The 21,489-nt window shown below is 40.4% G+C and overlaps 1 protein-coding gene across 1 annotated transcript in view; it reads left to right on the top strand.

The window, feature by feature from the left end:
- LOC119963277 (probable ATP-dependent RNA helicase DDX60) overlaps nucleotides 1–21,489 on the top strand; it is a 90,849-nt gene that overhangs the window by 21,097 nt on the left and 48,263 nt on the right. Inside the window, 14 exon segments of the mRNA XM_038792134.1 lie at nucleotides 1,937–2,039; nucleotides 2,892–2,998; nucleotides 3,315–3,508; nucleotides 4,660–4,915; nucleotides 6,976–7,145; nucleotides 8,776–8,934; nucleotides 10,020–10,169; nucleotides 15,575–15,607; nucleotides 15,610–15,696; nucleotides 17,634–17,661; nucleotides 17,664–17,728; nucleotides 19,327–19,442; nucleotides 20,554–20,626; nucleotides 20,629–20,686. Coding sequence (XP_038648062.1) covers nucleotides 1,937–2,039; nucleotides 2,892–2,998; nucleotides 3,315–3,508; nucleotides 4,660–4,915; nucleotides 6,976–7,145; nucleotides 8,776–8,934; nucleotides 10,020–10,169; nucleotides 15,575–15,607; nucleotides 15,610–15,696; nucleotides 17,634–17,661; nucleotides 17,664–17,728; nucleotides 19,327–19,442; nucleotides 20,554–20,626; nucleotides 20,629–20,686 — 1,599 coding nt within the window.

Below are 21,489 nucleotides of genomic sequence, written 5' to 3'. Positions count from 1 at the left end.
GGGGCCGCCCTGGGGGAGTGCGGCCACACTGGGGGAGTGCGGCCACCGCGCATGCGCTGGTTGGCGCCGGCCCAACTGCGCATGCGCGGGACCCGAGTCTGGCGCCCCCTAGCACATGGCGCCCCGGGCAACAGCCCGAGTTGCCGGTGCCTTGAGCCGGCCCTGGCTTTATAGCAACTTCATGGAAAAGCAATCCATGTTCCAATGGCCGGGGCGGGGGGGGGGACGTAGGACGTAGAGTGTTGTCTTCTGTTCCTCCAAACTTTGCCAGTGATAATTCTGTGACAAAAGCTCTTTCATTACTTGTTTTCCATTTATGGAAATACTCTTTTGCTATTCACCCTCAACAGTATCCCTAATTAAAAACACTTTTGTTAGATTCCGTTAATTGTCTCCATTCCTGTGAAAAGAGAAACAACTCTTCGAACCTCAAACCTTTATTCAAAATAAATGTTTATTCTTGATATCACTTTAATTTATTTTGGCTGTTTCCTTTCCACAAATGTAATTCCTTTTGTATAATAGAGCGCTGTCACTAACATCTTGTCAAACTTGAGAGCATCACTATCTTTTATATTCGGTACTCCTACATAGCAAACTCAATACTGTACCATGTGCCATTTTTATGGACTGACTTCATTCAATGGAAGTGGATTTCCATTAGGGTTTCTCCACTTGTCTGCTTGTAATTTCAGCAGGTGGACAAATAAATCATAACTTTAAGGAATGTTTTATTTCACTATTTGCTGGCAGTCATATTTCCTTGCATTACAATAATAACTGCACATCAAAAATTCGTCGTGAAATGCTTTGTGCCCTGAGCTCTGAAAAGCACTTTATGGAAGTTTATTTTCCCTCTTACAAATCGAAATATGTATATTATTTAAAACAATACGGAGTATATTCATTTTAAATGCTCCTTCATTTTCATAGGCTTCCGTTTGAAGTTTAGATCTGGCCTAATCGCTGAATAAAATGTGATTTGAGCGGAAGAGCTAATTGAACCAGGCCATGCAGATTTAATTAATTTCCCATTTTAAAGTAATGCACTAATGTCGTTGGTTTTATACAAAACTTGATTTAATGTTTTCTATTGTTAAATGACAAAACTTAAGCATTTTAGGAAGCAGAGGGGTTTATTTACAGGACAGCCAAAGAAATTGGGAGAGACAAAACTGAGCTGTTGCAGTCTCACTCCAGCAGGGAACGTGTATTTAGAGTATGGCCAAGTTACATTAATATGGGCTCTGGGGATTTATGATTGAGAAAGTTGACAATGTGTAATGAAAATGTGGTGGTAGGGTGTTTCCCCCGAGCAGAAATGCAAGATGTTTCATATTTTTTGATAGATTATAGTTAATACATATTTAATCAGTTTTGGGGAAACCTTTGATAAAAAGTTCTTGGGCTGAAAATAGGCTGAGTCTAGGCATTCTTTCACCGCTTCAAAATATTTCAAAGTGCTGAACAATACGCAACAGATTTTATTGGACTTTTAGCATTTGGTGAGAAGAGTGATGGGGCAGCTTTGAGCTCACATCAGGAGCTACTGCAGCAGAGGTTTGAGGTGAGTCAAGTGTGCTAGGCAACAGTGGCAAGGGAGCGAACAAAAGGCTGAGTTATGGTATCTCTGAGGTGAGTTGCACAATTATCGCATAGGTATTGCCTGTCTTGGAGATGTAACTAGAAAGTTATGGGAGTAACAGTGCCATCTATCCTGGAATCCAAATTTGGTGTACTTAATGTTATGAAGACATAACTGATATTGCAAATTGTGGAAGGCTTGACGGAAATAAAATGTTTTTTCAGCAAGACTTGCACACAAAATCCATTAATATATAAAAAATTAACATTTTAAAAAGTGATTTAGGCATTTTAAAAATGAGTTCTAACAATTTGATAGTATCATTATTCTTTTCACTTTGTTTTACTCAAGCTCCATTGGAGGTTATTCCTGACGTTGGTTTTACCCCAGTAAACATCCCCTTGGTTGAGGAATATGCTGGAGATGTTTTAAAGGATTTCCCCATGTTAAGCAGGTAAGAGCTATTTAAATGTACAATAATGATGCACATTTTTTGCCTATCCTCAGTAAATAGTCTGTGGGCTCATTTCATGGCTGGTGCCTTGCCCACACAGAGGTGGGTGGGACACATAAAACTGGAGTGTATGAGGCACACCAGTTATTGGTGATGGGGGAGGTGGATGCAGGTGATGGTAGAGAAGAACAGCAGAAAGTATGGGGAGCCCAACATCAAAGGTACTGTGGAGTGGAAGGATTGTGGCGGGGGTGTGATGCCATGGAAAGGATGACTTGTGGGGACACTGGTGGGTGATGGGGGCATGCCAGGAGGGATAAGGCATGCATGAGGTCAGCATGAGGTGGATGGCATGGAGGGAGGGAAAATGTCATGGGGTGTCTGGGATGCATTGGAGGGATGGGAATGATATAGGAAGATCACATGGGTTAGTGTCATGGGAAAGATGATAAGGCATGTGACGGGGATGGCATTGGAGCAGGGTTGAGATGATGGAATTGGGTAAGGATACTAATTTGGCTAATTGTTGGTCTGCTAGTTCTATTATAAAACATTCTTGTCTTATCTAGCAATTTTCAGTTGGGACTTAAATCTGGCTTTTCGATTCTGTAATTCACATATGCGTGTCATAGGCTTCTGGTGATTTTAGTTTCACCTTTTGGCGTTGCAAGCTGAGGAACCACAAAGTTTAGATTGAAATAGTGTGGGAAACTTCTAAATTGATCCTTAAGCCCAAACTTGCACATTTGACCATTAGTGATACTTCAACAAGGTTATAAAGTATCTAATTTAGGTTTGTGTTGTATGTCCATTTAATCTGGAACAATGTAAATGTATTTTTTTTCAATGTAGTGACAGTTCTGTGGATACATCACTTGCTGAAAACCAAACACTTTTGGATTGGTCTTTGGATAAGCCACTCACTGATGATTATGAAAGGACCAAAGCATCAACTTTTGGTAAGATTTATTAATAGTTTTGTGCAAAGTAATCTTGTTTAGTTTCCTTAATCCTATAAAATCCACAAATAAAATGTCACTTGCCACGGTCATCTGGCTCTTTAGTGTTCAATTTTAAATGCCAAAGCCATATGCTGTTCAAGACTGCAGTGCAGCCACATGCGGCTTTCTTTCATTGGATGTCTAATGTCCCTTCCTTAATTGTGTTTTATTTGTTACGTTGAAAGCAGTTTCTGCCTATTGATTCTAACCTAACAAACTGTTCACAAAAAATGTTCTGTTCTGACTTTATTCTTGTGGGTTCATGTCTGCACAGGAGAAAAAACAAATGATCCCCTGGTAAGAAAGCGCATGCTCAGAAGCTACCAGAAGCTTGTCCGATTTCACAGGTTCTACGGATCAACATTAGAGGGCAATATCACAAAGAACATTATTACCAATGTGCAAGGAGCTACAACAGTAGCACCAAAACAGTCCAGTGTCATAAGTGGAAAAAGCAAAAAGTTACCTGTGAGTTTTTATGTTTTGTCATTTTAATTTCAGTTTGTATATTTTTGTTTTGTAGCTTAAGGAATCGCTTTCGTAATATTTTTTACAAATTCCAAATTTAGTAATTTTAAAAAAAACACATTAGCCCCAATGGATATTTTTTTTTTCTTTTAACAAGGAGCGTTAGTGAGCATTAAGTGTTCTATTTTAGGTGTGGCAGGTAAATTCTACAGTTAAGTACTTTGAGCACGGTAAACACAAAATACTGTAGATGTTGGAAATAAAAACAAAATGTTGGAAGAAGCTCTGGGAGATCAGCTGTGAAAAAGTCAACTCTGTTTCTCACTTCACAGATACTGCCAAACACTGAGTTTTCCCCCTATTGTCTGTTTTTATTACTTTGAGCACAAAGCTTGATTAGATATTTGGGAAGTGATTAATGCATTTGATTCATGATTTGCTTGATTTCTGGCCACTAGATGGAAAATTGTGGATGAACAACGAGGTCCTCTGCTCGCATAGTATCAATGGTAGGAAGTTATGCCGGGAGCAGGGAATCGCTAAATTTATGCTCATGTACTATTGAGGTACAAGGCAAAATGCCCTTCCGTTTTGGCCAACAGTGAATCTAATTTTCTCTGGCAATTCACAACTTCCTTTTAGTTGTAACATGATAAATTATTCATCAAAGCCCGCCTTCTCAACCTTGCCCCTCGCTTGAGGTGTGGTGATTCTCAGTTTAAATCACCACCAGTCAACTCTCCCCCTCAAAGGAGAAAGCAACTATGGTCATTTGGGACTATGGCGACTTTCCTGTTACCATATCTAATATAAATCTTGGTGTGGAGTGTTGATGTTCCCTCTTTTTTAATAAATTTAGATTACCCAATTATTTTTTCCAATTAAGGGGCAATTTAGTGTGGCCAATCCACCTACTCTGCACATTTTTGGGTTGTGGGGGCGAAAGCCACGCAGACACGGGGAGAATGTGCAAACTCCACACGGACAGTGACCCAGAGCCGGGATCGAACCTGGGACCTCAGCGCCGTGAGGCAGCTGTGCTAACCACTTGGCCACCGTGCTGCCCTTGATGTTCCCTCTTGTAGGGTAAACTAAAAGTGGATTGAACATTTATTTCATTATCTAATATTTATTTAACATTTATTTCAAAGCCTAAGAAGAAAGCTGACCTGATTGCTGAAGAAAACATAAGGAAAAAGAAAGAGAAGGAAGATCAGAAACAAAGGGAACAATGGACTTTAATATCCAAGAGTATCATGAAAATGATTCAGGAAAACTTTGACCATGGGATTAAAAAGCTTGAAGAATTTCTGAAGAAATGCTCAGGTGACTCTGTGAAGCTGATTGCAGAGATGGACGTGCTTGAAAACTGCTTTAAAATCTGGGTGGAACACTGCCAAATGACAGGTCTGAACAAGTTTGTTGTCTTCACACTTAATGGACAAATTAAGTTTAAAGAATAAGCTGATTTTCGTGAAATGTACATTTTTCTTCTACTTGCCAATGCAGATATTTCAGGAATATGATTTGATTATTACCTATATTAGATGGTACCAGTGCCAGTTTCCATTTAGCACTGGGATTGATATTGCCAATTGATGGTATTTTAGGTTAACCAGGGCAAGTACTTGATACGTACTTCCAGTTTCTAATCTGGAATGTTTTTTGTGTCCCCATTATGGCTGGAGCCTTCAAGAGATAGCATGGTGGGGGGAAGGTGGATGCGGAGTTGAGGATAGATCTTTGACAGGCAGAGGGAATTGCATTTGATAAAAGAGAAGGCTGTGATGCTATGGCTGTGATGAAATAGTTAAAATTGGATCCAAATGGGTAAAGAGTTCCAGTCAATGAAGCTGAGCCTTCTGAGAAAATGGTAGGCCAAACATGTGAAAGGCTGCCGAGAGGCTAATATGATTCTGAAGCATTATCTGGCGAGGCAGTAAGTTGTTCAAGAACCTTGTAGAGTGGAGGCTGAAAATGAGGCTGTAGTTTGCAAGGCAATGGTATTTTTTGAAAAAGATGTTTGGCTTTGAAAGGGTGGTGGATAGTGCTTGAGGATCACTAATTATTTATGTATCAGCTACAATGGGTGCCAGGAAGAGACTAGATGGTCAGTGGGATGTGGTTAGGAGAGTAGGGACTGGGCCAGTTGGATAGGCCAATAGGGGAGGTGGGAAAGAAACTAGAGAATTATGTGAACTCCAAGGTGGGCAGGATGGTAATGCTGGGGAACATTTTGCGTGTTGGACAAGGGGACGAGGATGGATGTAGCAGAGGAGGTTGAATGGATAGGCTCAACCTTCAATCCATTAGTTCCTCCTACTTTAAGGTGAGGCCTAAAGGGACAGGGGAAACGGGTTTAACGAAATGGCTTGCAATGCAGTTACCTAGTATTTGAAACTGGTTCTCAAGAAGTGAATGGGTTTGTAAAGGTGATCAAAGCCTGGAAGTGATGTAGCCCAATCAGCATCTGGTGGCTGAATCAGTTATGTACCCAGGTTCTTTCAAATTTGTGCCCCTTGAATTTGGAGGAAAGAAGTTGGGGTCTTGTAGCAGGGGCTCGAGCAGGAATGGAGAGAGTAAACATTTTGCCAGGTCATGGGCATCCAAGTCAGAACGTGGGAGTAATCAGATTGACAATGGCAGAAGTTGGACCACCAAAGACTTTACAGATGAGAATTAAAAAGTGTAGCTCTAAGTGACTTGACGAGTTAAACATTAGAGGAGGCTGTGTTCGAGCAGGTAAGTGGTTATAAGGAATTGATCAGAATGACCTTGACTGTAACCGTGCCCCTTAATTGAAACTGTCTGTGATTGAGATGGCCGATGTAGTGAGATGGTATGGTCAAAGGAATAGCTACGAATAAGGGTTGAAGAGTTTCTATGGAGGGAGTGCTTTATAATTTAGAGGCGAAGCAAGGTGAGCTATGATAGGGATTGAAATCAATGGGTTGCTCAGAACATATGCTGAGAGGAAAGTAAAGAGGTGAGACTTTGAGGAGTGTTGGACAATAGAGTTTAAAAGAGAGCCCAAGGGGTTAGAATAAGGCGCGAGACCTTTGAAGGAGAAGGTGTCCGAGGAATGGGGGCCTTTATTAACTTGTTTAATGTTGTGTGAACAAATGTATCTAATTTCGTGCTTTAGGACCACCCTTGCTCATCTATTCATTAGCAATGCAACCTCTTGGATGCCAAAATTCTTGAATAAGTGCATCATTACAAATCGTTCCATGCTAAAGCATACCAGTAGCTCTGAATGTAGGAATTAATGTATGTACAACTCAAGGTAAATTATGCAATTTGAGAGTTCACGTCAATTCTTGATGTGCATTTTTATTAAGGAAAACTGCCAGGCTGCCAAAATAATAACATTTATCCCTATGTATAAATGAGTTTTAAATCTGCAAGAAGAATAAAAGCATTTGACAGATAAAAGTCAAATGATCATTTTAAACTTTGTTTTTCAGAAAGCTCAAAGCGAAGCAATCTTATAGCAGGTCGAGTGATGAAAAGAATTCACAATATTCTGGATAAATACGAGAAGATGATGGAGAAAAGCCAACTGAAACTGATAGCTAGTTATCTCAAAGAGTTTGGATTTAATAAATTAGCACAGTGTATCACAGACATTGATCAGGTAAAATTAAATTATTTTACAATCTCTAAAATCAATTAACTTGGAATCACTCGCTTTGTATTTCTGTGACATTTTTCATGTTTGGACCTAACCATGATTCAGGAAGCTGAATGCTCAACTGTTTTTTTTTTCAATCATGTTAAAGTTTAATTTGCAGCCCTGCATAGAAACACAAAGTTTTAAAAAAAGAACATCGCATAATGGGGATTAAGGAGAGAAAGACAGTGGCAAATATTTTCTGGCAATACTGGGGTAAATTTTATATAAAGGCTAAGTTGTTTTACACTTCACAGTTTGTAATTGTTGAAGCTTTAGTCAAAATTTGAGGCGTCCTTCGATCAAGAACTACATACTATTGTGCTTGTGTATCTACAGCTTGCACTCTGCAGATTTTGATTTTAACAGCTGACCAAAGAGGCATGCATTTTGGTACTTAAAAGCATTTATGTGTTAAAGCTGCCTTGATGACCTTATTGATGAAACCATTATATGATGTAATACTGACCATTCAGAGATTCCCGATTCAATTGCTCTGTGTTTAATCTGTTGGCTGCAACAGCTGAGATGCTAGGGGAAGGTAAAATCGGAGTTCCTGCTCCTTTTGAGTATTCGGTGACCGTCGCCCAACAAGTGTGCTTACTTGAACGTCACCTAAGGATCAAAGAATGCTCAGTTGTGGTTGTGGTGCCTGCTTCCACTTACTGCTGAGGTTTTGGGAATGGCCATTTGAGTGAATTACCAGAGGCTGTTGAGGTTTAAAATTATATCCCAGCCGAGGTGGGCTGAAAGGAGGAAAGTGATTTCTCTAATGAATTTCACAGCTACGTTGTAGCATAACAAATGGGAACTGGAGAAAGACATGTGCCATTCAACAAGAGCATGGCTGACCTTCCACCTCAATTCCATTAGCCCGCACTGATCCCCATTACTTAAAAATCTAACAGCCTTTGTCTTGACTATACTCAATTCTAAACAGCCACAATTCGTAATCCTTTGAGTGAAGACATTTTTGGACTGACCCCATATTCTGCGAATGTGACCGTGTTCCCCCAGCCAGGAGAATCATTTTCTCAGCATCTACCATATCATAGAATCGTAGAATCCCTACAGTGCAGAAGGAGCCATTCAGCCCATCAAATCTGCACCAACCCTCCTAAAGAGCACTCTACCCTGGTCCACTCGCCCGCCGACCCTTCCTTAGTCACTAAGGGGCAATGCAGCATGGCTAATCCACTTAATTTGCACATCTTTGGGCTGTGGGAGGAGACCCACACACACAAGGGGTGTACATGCAAACTCCAGACAGTTACCCAAGGCTGGAATTGAACCTGGCTTCCTGGTGCTGAACAGCAGTGCTAACCATTATGCCACCATAACAAGCCCTTTAAAATTTTAAAGTTTTAATTAGATCAGATCTCATTCTAAACTCTGGGAAATGTAGACCTAGTCTGCTCAGTCTTGCCTCATAGAACAATTCCCTCATCCCAGAAACCAGTTTTGTGACCTTCATTGCACTGTTTTGGGCAAGTATGCCCTTCCTTAGTTGAGGATTCACTGTGGCAGATAGTAATTTAAACCATTTGCTTAATTACCAAACTTAAAAAACACTTCTCACTGCTTTTCAAAACAGAAACAGGCACGTCCTAAAAATCCTAAGAAGGAGAACATGCTTGCCGTTGGTGTTGAACCTGCTCGTTTCCAGCTGAAATATATGGGTCCTTACTTGTTGCGAGATGAAAGGAATGATCCAGATCCCAGAGTTACTCATTTCATACCAGACACATGGCAGGTAATTATAAAATATCATTATATAAATTTACAAATGCCTTATTCATTGCATTTAATCTTTTCAACATAAACCATATTGTTGGCTGCTGTTTAAATCAAACCACAATTGGACCTCTAACCAGTTACAATTTAAAATCCATGTTGTAGTCTAAATTGATACAGATGATTCAATAATTTTTGAAGCTATAGGCTTGAGGGGAATAGTCAAGCCAAATTCAAATGTGTACACTCTTCAGTTTGTTGCATTACTTTAAGTCTTGCTGTCAGTTTTTCAAATCTTTCACAACTTTTTGTGGAGGTCTAGCATTCGCTGAGAGGGACGAAGTAGAAAAATCTACAAGGAATGTTCAAAACGTAAGTAACACCAGTTCAGTTTCGGTGGCGGTGAAAAAGATTAGAAGGAATCATCGGAGATAAAATGTTGCCTCGGAAAATAGCGTTTGCAATCCTTTATTACTTTCCTTTCAGGAGCTGGATTGGGGAAGCGTTGCTTAATTTCACTGTGGATTATTTCCCTGTCTGAGAAGGTTCAGGGCAGGACCCATTTTTCAATGTTAGGACTGGTTAGAGTTGCAGTGTGTGCTCTAGGTTCTGTGGCATGCTGATAGGGAACCACATTACAGGATCATGGAGAAGAGAGGCACCATTAGAACGGATAGAAATTCTTAAAGGTTTGGGAATTATTTTGAGAATTACTGAATGAGATGTACTCCATTTGGTGCTGTTATTTGGGGAAAAAAGTGGAGGAATAGACCAACCTCTAATTACTCCTCCAACCTTCAACCTGGCCATCTGGTCTTCCATTGTTTTAGAATTTATCTCCCATCATCCCTCCACTGATATTACCTGATCATGGGTGCTTTCTTGCAGGAAGAAAGGAAAATTAGCCATTGCTTTGCCCCTCCCAGTGCTATCAAGGTTAGGTGCACACTGCTATCAGGAAATGTATGCAGCATGTACCTGAGTTTACTGGTACTGATATCCATCCCCCTTTTGGGAGCATGGGTCCCATATGTGTGCCATTCATGATTTAGAGCTGATTGTATACATGCTCTTAATGTTATTTTTGTATCCAATTAATTGCAGCGAGAACTTCTAGATGCAGTGGACAACAATGAATCTGCGGTGATAGTTGCTCCAACCTCCTCAGGAAAAACCTATGCCTCCTATTACTGCATGGAGAAAGTTCTGCGAGATAGTGATGATGGTGTATTGGTGTATATTGCACCCACAAAGGTACAATTAATTTACATGTGTTTAATAAATAACCTGCTTTTAAATATATAATCTAAATGAAGGATCAAAGTTGATAGGACTAGACAACAAAGAATTTCACACTGTAAATAGATCATTCTGGAATTACATATGCTCTGGGGGGGGGGGGGGGGGGATGACCCATGAATCGTTGTACACAAACTGACTCAATCCTAAAATGGCAGAATTTAATCATTCAAAGGCAAGTGAAAATGTTGGTTAGATGGTCTCTGGCTTGGATTTGAAGATTGCACTTGACCCATTGCACCTGTAGATTGTAGGAGAAAGGGTAAGGTTCTTAAATTTGGAGAACATGAGAAATAATGTTCAGTTTTTTAATATGAATACATGTGGAAAATGGTGTCTCAAAATATAGAAGCCCAAGGGGTCTACCAAATTGATTGCTACGGAAACTTTGGCTCCCGGCCCAGTTCCATTCACCTGGACAGATCACCCATTCCAAACTTATCTGCAGTTACTACAGAGAAATTAAACCTGTTCCAGCATCGGTTCCTGGCAACCTCCTCTGGTATTTACTCCAATGTCGTTCTGATATTCTCTTTGGTCAGGACAAAATAAGGGAGACTAGGAGTTTGAGAAATCAGCACCATTGCTGTTTCTGCCACCGGTTTGTGAATTTGGCAGGCCCAAGGACTGGGGAAACGTGTGCTTACAATACTACTGTGGTTTTTGTTTCAGTAAAGATCAAAAACAGGCTAATGTTGCTTCATTCCTTTGAGGTTTAACCTCCAAGCAGCAGCGAAGTGTTTCCCATCCTATACATATTTGCGACTCGAGTGCAAAACAGCACTACAGGAAGAAATTCAAGCCACGTTCTCTAGGCACAAAGACGATTCCAGTATTTTTTATGTCTGTCCCTTGACGAATAACTGGGAGACCTGCAGAGGAAACAAAGTGGGACAAGTGAAGGGGGCACTCAATAGAGCGCATACCTCCATCGTGCAGTGTTAATTCCAGGCTCTTACTATTACACAACTGTTCATTGAGACTTTCCCCTACTTGATTGATGCTCTGTGATTACAAAGTTGAAAAGAAAATTAGTAAGATTTTTTATCTCGGGGGCACCACGGTGGCGTAGTGGTCAGCACTGCTTGCCTCATGGCGCTGAGGAACAGGGTTTGAAGCTGGCCACTGTCTGTGTGGAGTTTGCACTTTCTCCCCATGTCTACATGGGTCTCACCCTCCATCCAAAAAGATGTGCAGGATAGATTGATTGGCCACGCTAAATTGGCCCTTAATTTGAAAAAAAGAATGGCGTACTCTAAATTTTATTTAAAGCGCTTCCATCTGGCTGAGGAAACCTCATTCCAATCCATCACAAACAGCCTGGAAGATGGCCAGACTCTTAATCCAAGGTTTTAAGCCACATACTAGGTATGTATTTTATTCTCAAATATTTCAGTGATTTTTATAAATCTATGGTGCAGCTTCACAGTGAGAGCATATAGTTTTAATTTCCTAGACTGGCTCGTGCCCAAACTAATTGATTGCTGGAGGGAAAAAATCTATTGTTGCCAGTGCAAGAACCTGAAAATAGATGCTCTCAGTAGTTGCAATTTTTTTCCCCCATTTGCTTATTTTGCTGTGAAGGAGAAAGTTATAAACACAAGCTTGCAAAAAATCCATAATTCTGCAACTGAAAGTGCTGCGTTTAAAAGCATTTCTTAGTTTAAACAGCCTGAATATCTACGCATGTGCAGGAAGTGCTCCCACCCCTAGCAATTGATGACTGACGTCAGACTAGCCTTTCATTTCTTTAAGTTCCATATTCTTACTGGACCGTGGTACCCACAGTTTTCAGAGTATTTTTGTGTCCTCTTTAATTTGAAGACAGATACAAAGTATTTGTTTAATTTCACTGCCATTTCCTGAATCCCCAGTATAATATCTCCCGTCTCTGTAATATTTACTTTGCTTCGCTCTTGCTTTGTAAGCATCTATGAAACCTCTTGTGTCTTTTTCTAGTTTTCTCTCTCCTCCCTCCCTCCCCCTCTCTCTCTCTCTCTCTCTCGCTGAATTGTAAAATCGTCCCTTTTCAAAATCCAGAGCGACCAGGACCAATTATAATATCCTGCCACCTTTGATTGAGATCAGCTAAGTTACAGGCAAGATTTGAACAGTGTATTCTCCTGTGTAGCTCAGCCCCTCTCAATAAATTCTCTAGGCCTTTCGGGGAACTTAGAATTTCTTGAGGTAGTTTGGTCTTGTACATTTTGTGATTATATTTTGAAAGTTAGAAAAAATTTAATCAGTAGTAGTTGCCTCTTCCTGTGTCTCCTCACTTGTGCTAATTCAGCTTCATAGACTCACTCATTTGCAGAAATTAACTTTGGAATTTTCCTATGATATAAATGGAATACATTTCAAGGACAATTGTCACCACAACCCAGCAGTAGATATTCTTCCTTGTGACACTTGAGTCATATGGTCAGTGCCATTAGGTTTATCATCATAATATATTTAAAAAAAATAAGTTTAGATTACCCAATTATTTTTTCCAATTAAGGGGCAATTTAGCGTGGCCAATCCACCTACTCTGCACATTTTTGGGTTGTGGGGGCGAAACCCACGCAGACACGGGGAGAATGTGCAAACTCCACACGGACAGTGACCCAGAGCCGGGATCGAACCTGGGACCTCAGCGCCATGAGGCGGGTTGTGCTAACCACTAGGCCACCGTGCTGCCCTATCATCATAATATAAGTGTTAGCATGTTTCAGCAACACGCTAGCACCCTGACTGGAATCAAAATAGCATTCAGAATACAGGTATCCCAAACGACTGCATTATTGCATGAAAATTATATAGTAGATGTCTTGATTTCAATTTATCTCCAATGGGAATATCCAGCATTGATAAATATAAATCTTTAACTATGCAATAATTAGGTAGGGAGGTGGAGGTAGTGATCGCGATGGATGCAGAAAAGGCTTTTGATTGGATAGAATGGGATTATCTGTGGGAGGTACTGAGACGGTTCGGATATGGGCGGGGCTTTATTGATGGGTCAGGTTGCTGTAGGAGGCCCCTGTGGCAAGTGTATGGACGAATAGGACAATATCGGACTATTTTGGACAGGGATGCCCTCTCTCCCACTGTTGTTCGAGCTAGCTATAGAGCCGTTGGCAATTGCTCTGAGAGCATCAAGGGGGCTGGTCGGGGAGGTGGAGCACAGAGTCTTGCTCTATGCAGACGACCTGCTTCTGTATGTATCGGACCCATTAGAGGGGATGGAAGAAATCATGAGGATTCTAGGGGAATTTGGCCGGTTTTCGGGGTATAAGCTAAATATGGGGAAAGTGAGATGTTTGCGGTCCAGGCGAGGCGATTGGGGAGCTGCCGTTTAGATTAGTAGGGGGAAGCTTTAGGTACCTAGGCATTCAAGTGGTGCGGGAAAGGGACCGGCTGCATTAATTAAATCTGGCCCGGCTAGTAGACCAAATAAAGGGACTATTTTCGGAGATGGGATGCGCTCCTGTTGTCATTAGCTGGGTGGGTGCAGTCGGTGAAGATGACGGTCCTCCCGAGATTCCTGTTTCGTGTTTCAATGTCTCCCCATCTTATTCTGTGGTCAACAAAGTGATCTCTGGCTTTGTTTGGGCGCGCAGGACTCCACGGGTAAGGAAGGTAATGCTTGAGCGGAGTCGGGGAGGAGGGCGGGCTGGCTGGCGCTGCCAAATTTTAGTAACTATTACTGGGCGGCGAATATAGCCATGATCAGGAAGTGGGTGGTGGGGAGGGGTCGGCATGGGAGCGTATGGAGGCGGCTTCATGCAAGGGCACCAGTTTGGGGGCGTTGGTAACTGCGCCTCTGCCGTTCCCGCTGGCACGGTATTCCACCAGCCCCGTGGTGGCAGCGGCCCTGAGAGTCTGGGGCCTATGGAGGAGACATGTGGGAGCATCGGTCTGGTCCCCAATCTGTAATAATCACCGATTTGCCCCGAGAAGTATGGCTGGGGGTTCCGGATATGGCGGAGAGCAGGGATTGAGAGGATGGAGGATATGTTTATAGAGGGGAACTTTCCGAGTATGAGGGCACTGGAGGAGAAGTTTGGGTTGGCGAGGGGAAACAAATTCAGGTACCTGCAGGTGCGGGACTTCCTACGTAAACAGGTGTCATCCTTCTCCACTCTTACCGCTAAGGGGGATTCAGGACAGGGTAGTTTCCGGAGGGTGGGTAGGAGAAGGGAGCGGTCTCTGACATTTACAAGGAACTTATGGGGTCAGAGGAGACGCAGACCGAGGAGCTGAAGCACAAGTGGGAGGAGGAGCTGGAAGGATAGAGGATGGTCTATGGCGGACGCGTTGAGTAGAGTCAACGTGTCCGCAACATGTGCCAGGTTCAGCCTGATACAATTTCAGGCCGTTCACCGGGCTCACATGACAGTTGCCCGGATGAGAAGATTCTTTGGGGTGGAAGACGGGTGTGCAAAATGTGCGGGAGGACCAACGAACCATGTCCACATGTTTTGGACATGTCCAAAGCTAGGGGATTTTGGCAGGGGTTTGCGGATGTCATGTCCACGGTTTTTAAAAACAAGGGTGGCGCTGAGTCCAGAGGCGCCGATTTTCAGGGTGTTAGAAGACCCGGGAATCCAGGAGGAGAAAGAGGCAGACGTTCTGGCCTTTGATTCCATGGTAGCCCGGAGACGGATACTATTAGCTTGGACGGACTCAAAAGCCCCCGAAGTCAGAGACCTGGCTATCGAATATGGCTAGCTTTCTCTGTTTGGAGAAATCCAGTTCGCCTTGAGATGGTCACTGTTGGGTTTCGCCTGGAGGTGGCAACGTTTGTCGTCGACTTCGTGGAAAATTAATCATCAGCAGAAGGGGGGGTTTCGTTTAGCTTAGAGTAGGGAGTTAATAAAGGTGGAATCTGGAAGGGAAGGAGACGGCTTTTGCACTATGTTTATAGTTTCATGTACATTGTTATTGTGTTGTTATAACACCAAAAAATACCTCAATAAAATGTTTATTAAAAAAATACTATGCAATAATTAGCTGTGTCCAGAAAACACTGAACCAACATCAAGGACTCATTAAAACATGGGAATAAATTTAACTTGATGCAAAGGAAAAATGTGTGGGGTGTATTTGGGTGGCTGATTCATTGCCACCAGAATAAATTATGTGCGTGGCAGGAAAAATAAAAATTACACCTGACGCATAGGAAATGTTAGTTTATCTGGTATTCTAAGGACTGATGGTTCTGTTTTCCAGTTTTGTTCAGTAATTCAAGTTTAATCATTGTTGTGCTGCTGGTAATGTGGTCTCGCTCAATAGTTTCTTGTCTAAAATTATTTTCATGTTTTTGCTTGAAGATTGATGCATTTCAAGTGCAATGTGTTTTATATTTTAATGACTAGGCTCTTGTGAACCAAGTGGTGGCAACTGTTTTACAAACCGATTTAGCAAGACTTTACCAGATGGAATGGTGGTATGTGGGGTTTACACACGAGACTATCGGCAGGATGCTTTAAATTGCCAGGTATTCTATTTTCTATTTATAAATAAGCTAGAATTTCTCATGGTTAATTTGTAATTAATTTCTGTTTCCACGTCCTTAGCTCCATAAGATTTATCTGCACATGTCCTGGTTCTTTGACAGTTGTCAGGAGACATTAGTGTTGTTTTCTCACTTGCACTTCCTAGTTTCTCGAGCTAGAGGGATGAAAATCGTTTGAAGTTCCTCCTATAATTATGCCAGATTGTATCTTAATACAAAGAGGCGTATCCAATTATTTTTAAGGAGCATCAATTTAAAGATGGCATTCAAAGAATGAGTACCTTTTGAGGTCATGGAAAATGTGTGTTTCAGCAATGTAATTTTTTATTTTGCTGTGTTTTTTCTTTTCCCTTAGCGCTTGTTCTTACGGGCCTTTGCATGAATTGATTAAATTATTTCTGCCAACACCATTCCCGATATAAATCAACTACTCGAGTGGAAGTCCCTGTATCTGATATGCTGGGGAGTAGAGATGAATCCATGGAGGGATATTGGGCAGGTTATGCTAAAGGGACCTTTGCATCCATATCTTTAGCGAGGGATTAAAAATCTTCCTTCGTGCATCTGTGCAGATGGAGTTCACTCTTCCCAAAAGAAACTGGAGCAGCAAAGTCAATGACTAGATGTGTGAATGCCAATTGTATTGCTTCAATCACAGTATATTCTGCGCATTGCTTGAAAGAAAGCATTTCAAAACCAACTTTGATCTGGCAACATGTGTCATATGATCAGTCACAAGATCTGGAAATTGCTGTTGGTGTTAATGTCTCTGCTAAAATTAAGAATTTAATAGTCTAATGATAAAATTTATTTCTAACTTTTAGTATCCAAATGTAGCCAAAATGGCTTTTTGCTGGCAAAATGGTAGATAATTTTGATGCATTATAGCAGGGTTATTTTAGAACTTGCATACTACATTAGGGCTTCATAAATACAATAGCACAAGTGAAGGAAGCTGAAGAATTTGAAACTGGCTCTTGCAATCACAGGAAATTTGTTAACTTTTAGCTGCACGTTTAATCTTCAAGGAAGAATTATTAATATTGCCCCACGGTAGATTGATTTTGTTTCCTCAGTGTGTTTCCAAACTGCAAAATAAATGTGACTGTGCACCTAGTGGTTCTTCGGTTGAGTATATTGCATGGATCTTTTGAGAGTGCAGAGGAAGTGGCTTCACTGCGAGCAGGGGAGATCAGGACTGGGGCAGGAATAGGAGGAGCAGAGGTCAGTTGGAGTATGGGATATGTACAGGAGTAGGCGAAGGAGAAGCTGGATTAAATATATCTAAGAGTGGAGATTGAGCAGGTGCTGGGAATCTGGATTATTTTTGTTTGTGTTGGATTAACCATAGAACTGCTTCTTCCCTGGCTAAAATCAATTATTTTGGCATAACGCAAGCATCAAACCTAGAACTTCCCCTGATCTGTATTGTTCAGCCGGTCACCAAGTAAACAATCAGAGCCACATGGGAGACATTAGTTTGTATACTAACCTCTAAGATTAGAAGAAATAGCAGGAACCAAACCAAAGTCATTGTAGCTTCCTGATCCAAGTTCATGAAGGAAAATGGAGAACATATTTTGAGACATTGAATCAGCATAATTTGCATGTGTAGTTTGTTACCAAAACTCCTTTGAAGCAAAACAACTTGCCATTTGCAAACCTCAGCGCAGGAAACGGTAGCTCAGCAAATTCAACTTCATGCTAAAAGAACTCTAGAAATAATTCTGTAATGAAATCAGGCACCTTTTTAATTTGCAATTTTGATGTGACCTGAAGCTGCATAGCCAGTCTGTTATAGAACACGTCTGATTTTTGTGTCATAGATGTTCAAAATTACCTTTTTTATATCTGAGCTTGACCAGAGATGCTTATATAGGGTCAAATCTAAATGTGTTTAATCTCGATGTTTGTTTCAGATTCTCATCACAATTCCTCAGTGTTTAGAAATCTCATCCTTAATGCTCAACGACAAGCCTGGGTGAAGAAGCTTAAATATGTAATTTTTGATGAGGTAAGATAGAAATTGAACTGTAGTGATTTGAAGACTTTGATGACACTAAATTAGAAACAAGCAGATTAAAATCACAGGTTTTGCAACACATCCCTGTGAAGGATCTTCTACTTATTATTGAGAGTGAAGTGAGAAGGGAGGAATAACGCAGAAAGCACATGAACTCCATTGAAAGAACTGCTCCAAAAACAAACTCCCAACATCTGAAAAATCATAATTCTCTTCAATTATACTCCGAGCACATTGAATTGTATCCAGTGGGCTAGAAATGTTGTGATTACTTATCATGTTTTTTTTGAGTTAATTGATCTCCGCCAGGGTGATAGTGATTAGGGATAAATGGCTTGGTCCGTGTCCCTGGGCTATGTTCTCACTGCTGATGGTATGTAACAAACGTTACTGGAAATGTCTGTTTTTATATCAGTTGGTGGCAGGATTAAATTTAGCTTCAGTAATTTCTTGTCAAGTAATCAGCCAGTTATGTAGGCTTATGTATGTCAGGCGATCAAACAAAGAATCATCACCATTATTGGAACTCCAGTCTTGGGATTATTTTGCCATTTGAGGAGAGGAAGTAAGCAACTTTGTGTTCTCGAAGGCAACCTTGGAAAAGGTAATCACGTGATGGTATTGCCTGAGTTTTTAACTGAAATAAATTCTGCCAGAAGGGTTTTATTTTATACAGATAGAGTACTATTTAAATTCTGTGGGGTGAAAGTAGAATGCTTAAGTGAATCCATGATCATTTCATGTAACTGCAACTTTGAATTGGGTAGTGATTCACTTTGAAACACAGTTGCTCTTGCCTGAACTGATCTCCAAGCACAAATTTGCCCAGGTCTTTGTTATCTCAATACACAGTGCTGAATTTAGAAAAACTATTTTATGCTTTCTGCTGTTGGTCACTTTCTTGTTGAATGTGATGCTAATGGATCATTATATATATATATATATAGATAATGAAATAGGAAACCACATTTGGCAAGATTTGATTTTTAATTAAATGAAGTACCATAATAATGCTGGAGGAATGGGGAGGAGAAGAAAAATAGAAACAACTTAATAAAGATAATGTAGAAAAATATCATCTTTTAAACTGCAATGATACAATTCTGGAAATAACAGAAGCCCCTGCGAATTTTAGAAATATATAATTATGAACGGCTCAAAGAAAATCACTGCTTCCTATTTCTCAAAATGCAAATTTTAAAAAAAATCTGACTTGAGATATTTATGGGCAAACATCCAAAAATGTGCGGTTTAGGTGGATTGGCCATGATAAATTGCCCTTGGTGTCCAGGGATGTACAGTTTAGGTGATGGGGATAGGGCAGGGTGGATGGGTGAGTGGACATGGGTAGAGTGCTGTTTTAAAGGATCTGTGCAGACCCGATGGGCGAAATAGTCTCCTTCTGTAGGGATTCTATGATCCAAGCCAAATTACTAAAATGATTATTTATAACTACTCCCAGGGTCCTTCTGTTTGACTTTCTTTTGAAATCTTTGCAATGAAATAAACTTGCCAAGTTCTTGGTCGTAATTTTTATTTTGCCGTTTAATAATCTTATGTGAGTTAGTTACTATACTATGTGTTTATAGGTCCACTGTCTCGGTGGAGAGATTGGAGCAGAAGTCTGGGAGCATCTACTAGTGATGATTCGTTGTCCATTCCTGGCTCTATCAGCTACAATCAGCAAACCAGAAGCTCTTGCCCAGTAACTTTTAAAAATTATTTTTGCTTGGATTACTTTTTTAACACAACTATATTTTGTTTCTTGCTGTAAAACATTAGCTGACATATCTTGCAATCTCAAAATGTTTGAAAAGTAAGGTATCTGTGGACTTGTGTTTTTTATTAATCCATGTCTGTTCATTTGTTAGGTTGAATTCATCTCAAGTAGCCATATGTTTTATTACACCCTGTGAACCAGTGTAGTGAAATGCTGTTGCTTTTTAACTTGTTGGAAATAAATCAAAGGAATTTGTTTCTCTAGGAATTGAGGAATTGTGATCTTACACTTACTTTTAGAATACTTCGGAAGCTGGGATCATTGTTGGTGAAGTAGAGAGGGCTGTGGGGAGATACAAAATTGCCATTTTGACCAAATAATTAGGGTTAAGCTGTTGCATTGGGAGGAGAGTCAGATCTAGAGTGTGCATTTAAAGATAATTGGCAAAAAAACACATGGAAGAGGCAAAGAGATTGTTATTTTGCGAAGCAAATTATAATGACCAGGAATACATTACTTGAAAGGGTGGTTGAAGCTGTTTCAACAGTTACTTAATTGGATAAGTAAGACTATGATAAATACTTGAGTGGAAAGAGCAGTGGAGTGGGAATAACTGGATAGCTTTTTCCAAGAGTCAGAACAGCACTTTGGATCAAGTGGCTTCCTTCTGCATAATTCTTAAATTTCGTGGAATATATTTCCTGTTCTATCACTAAGATCTGAGTTCTGTCTACAAATTAGAGGAACAATTTTGTTTTACCCATGCTGCCCACTCTTAACTGGTAGCCGTGCTGACTGCACTTTTCACCAGTTTGAACATAATTGTTTCCAAATTGAAAAGGAAAAGAAAGATTCTATTTTATATATTTTTAGGTGGGAACGATAATGGGATAGAAAGAAGAGAAAACTTATAATATCATATGTTCTCTTTCTCTTCCTAATAATTCCCCTACCCTGTTGCCAGTGTTGTCTTCTGTCAAAGTGCCATTTCAGGTATAAACACCACTTGTGATTGCAGGGGCATCGAGCTTTACAAACTGAGAGGGAGAAAAGTAGCAATGTTCTCAATTTAACTCCTATTTGCCTTTTTTAATAGATGGCTTCAGACGGTAAAGAATTACTGGCAGCAAACAGATAAGACATTGGAGAATCCTGTAAAAGCTACTGGTGGGAAAAAAAGCAGCAAATGAAAATATCAAGAGATCAAAGATCCTACAAAGTCAGATTAGGTATGGATGGCTGTTCCGCTTTGCCCTTTTATGTCACAAATATGGCTGAACGCTCTTATGTAAGCACCTTCTGTTCTGTGAACCTTTCATTTCTATTTTGTTAACCGTTTGTTTCTATTTTGTTAATGGAATGTGGGAATCGCTGGCAAGACAAGTATTTTGTTTGCCCATCCCTGATTGGCTACTTGCCCTAAATGGGACCCATTTTCCTGTTCCTGCATCTGGATCTTCAGGGCACTGAATAGAGGGAAATTGGGCCAGTAAGATTGCACCTGCCCAATCTTCATCTATCCAATCTTCATCTATCCAATCTTCATCTATCCAATCTTCATCTATCCAATCTTCATCTATCCAATCTCATCTATCCAATCTTCATCTATCCAATCTTCATCTATCCAATCTTCATCTATCCAATCTTCATCTATCCAATCTTCATCTATCCAATCTTCATCTATCCAATCTTCATCTATCCAATCTTCATCTATCCAATCTTCATCTATCCAATCTTCATCTATCCATCTTCATCTATCCAATCTTCATCTATCCAATCTTCATCTATCCAATCTTCATCTATCCAATCTTCATCTATCCAATCTTCATCTATCCAATCTTCATCTATCCAATCTTCATCTATCCAATCTTCATCTATCCAATCTTCATCTCGTTGGCCAGGTGATCCAGTATGTCAAGCAAAAGGACACGACTGTTGGTTCCAATAGCCTGTGGTTCATAACTGTAATTCTCAATTTTCTCAGTCTTGTGTCTTTTATGAATAAAGAAAGGGAGTTGAATGTCATTAATAA

This window comes from Scyliorhinus canicula, chromosome 3, assembly GCF_902713615.1.
Source record: "Scyliorhinus canicula chromosome 3, sScyCan1.1, whole genome shotgun sequence".
NCBI lineage: Eukaryota > Metazoa > Chordata > Chondrichthyes > Carcharhiniformes > Scyliorhinidae > Scyliorhinus > Scyliorhinus canicula.
This window is presented reverse-complemented; position numbering and strand designations above follow the sequence as displayed.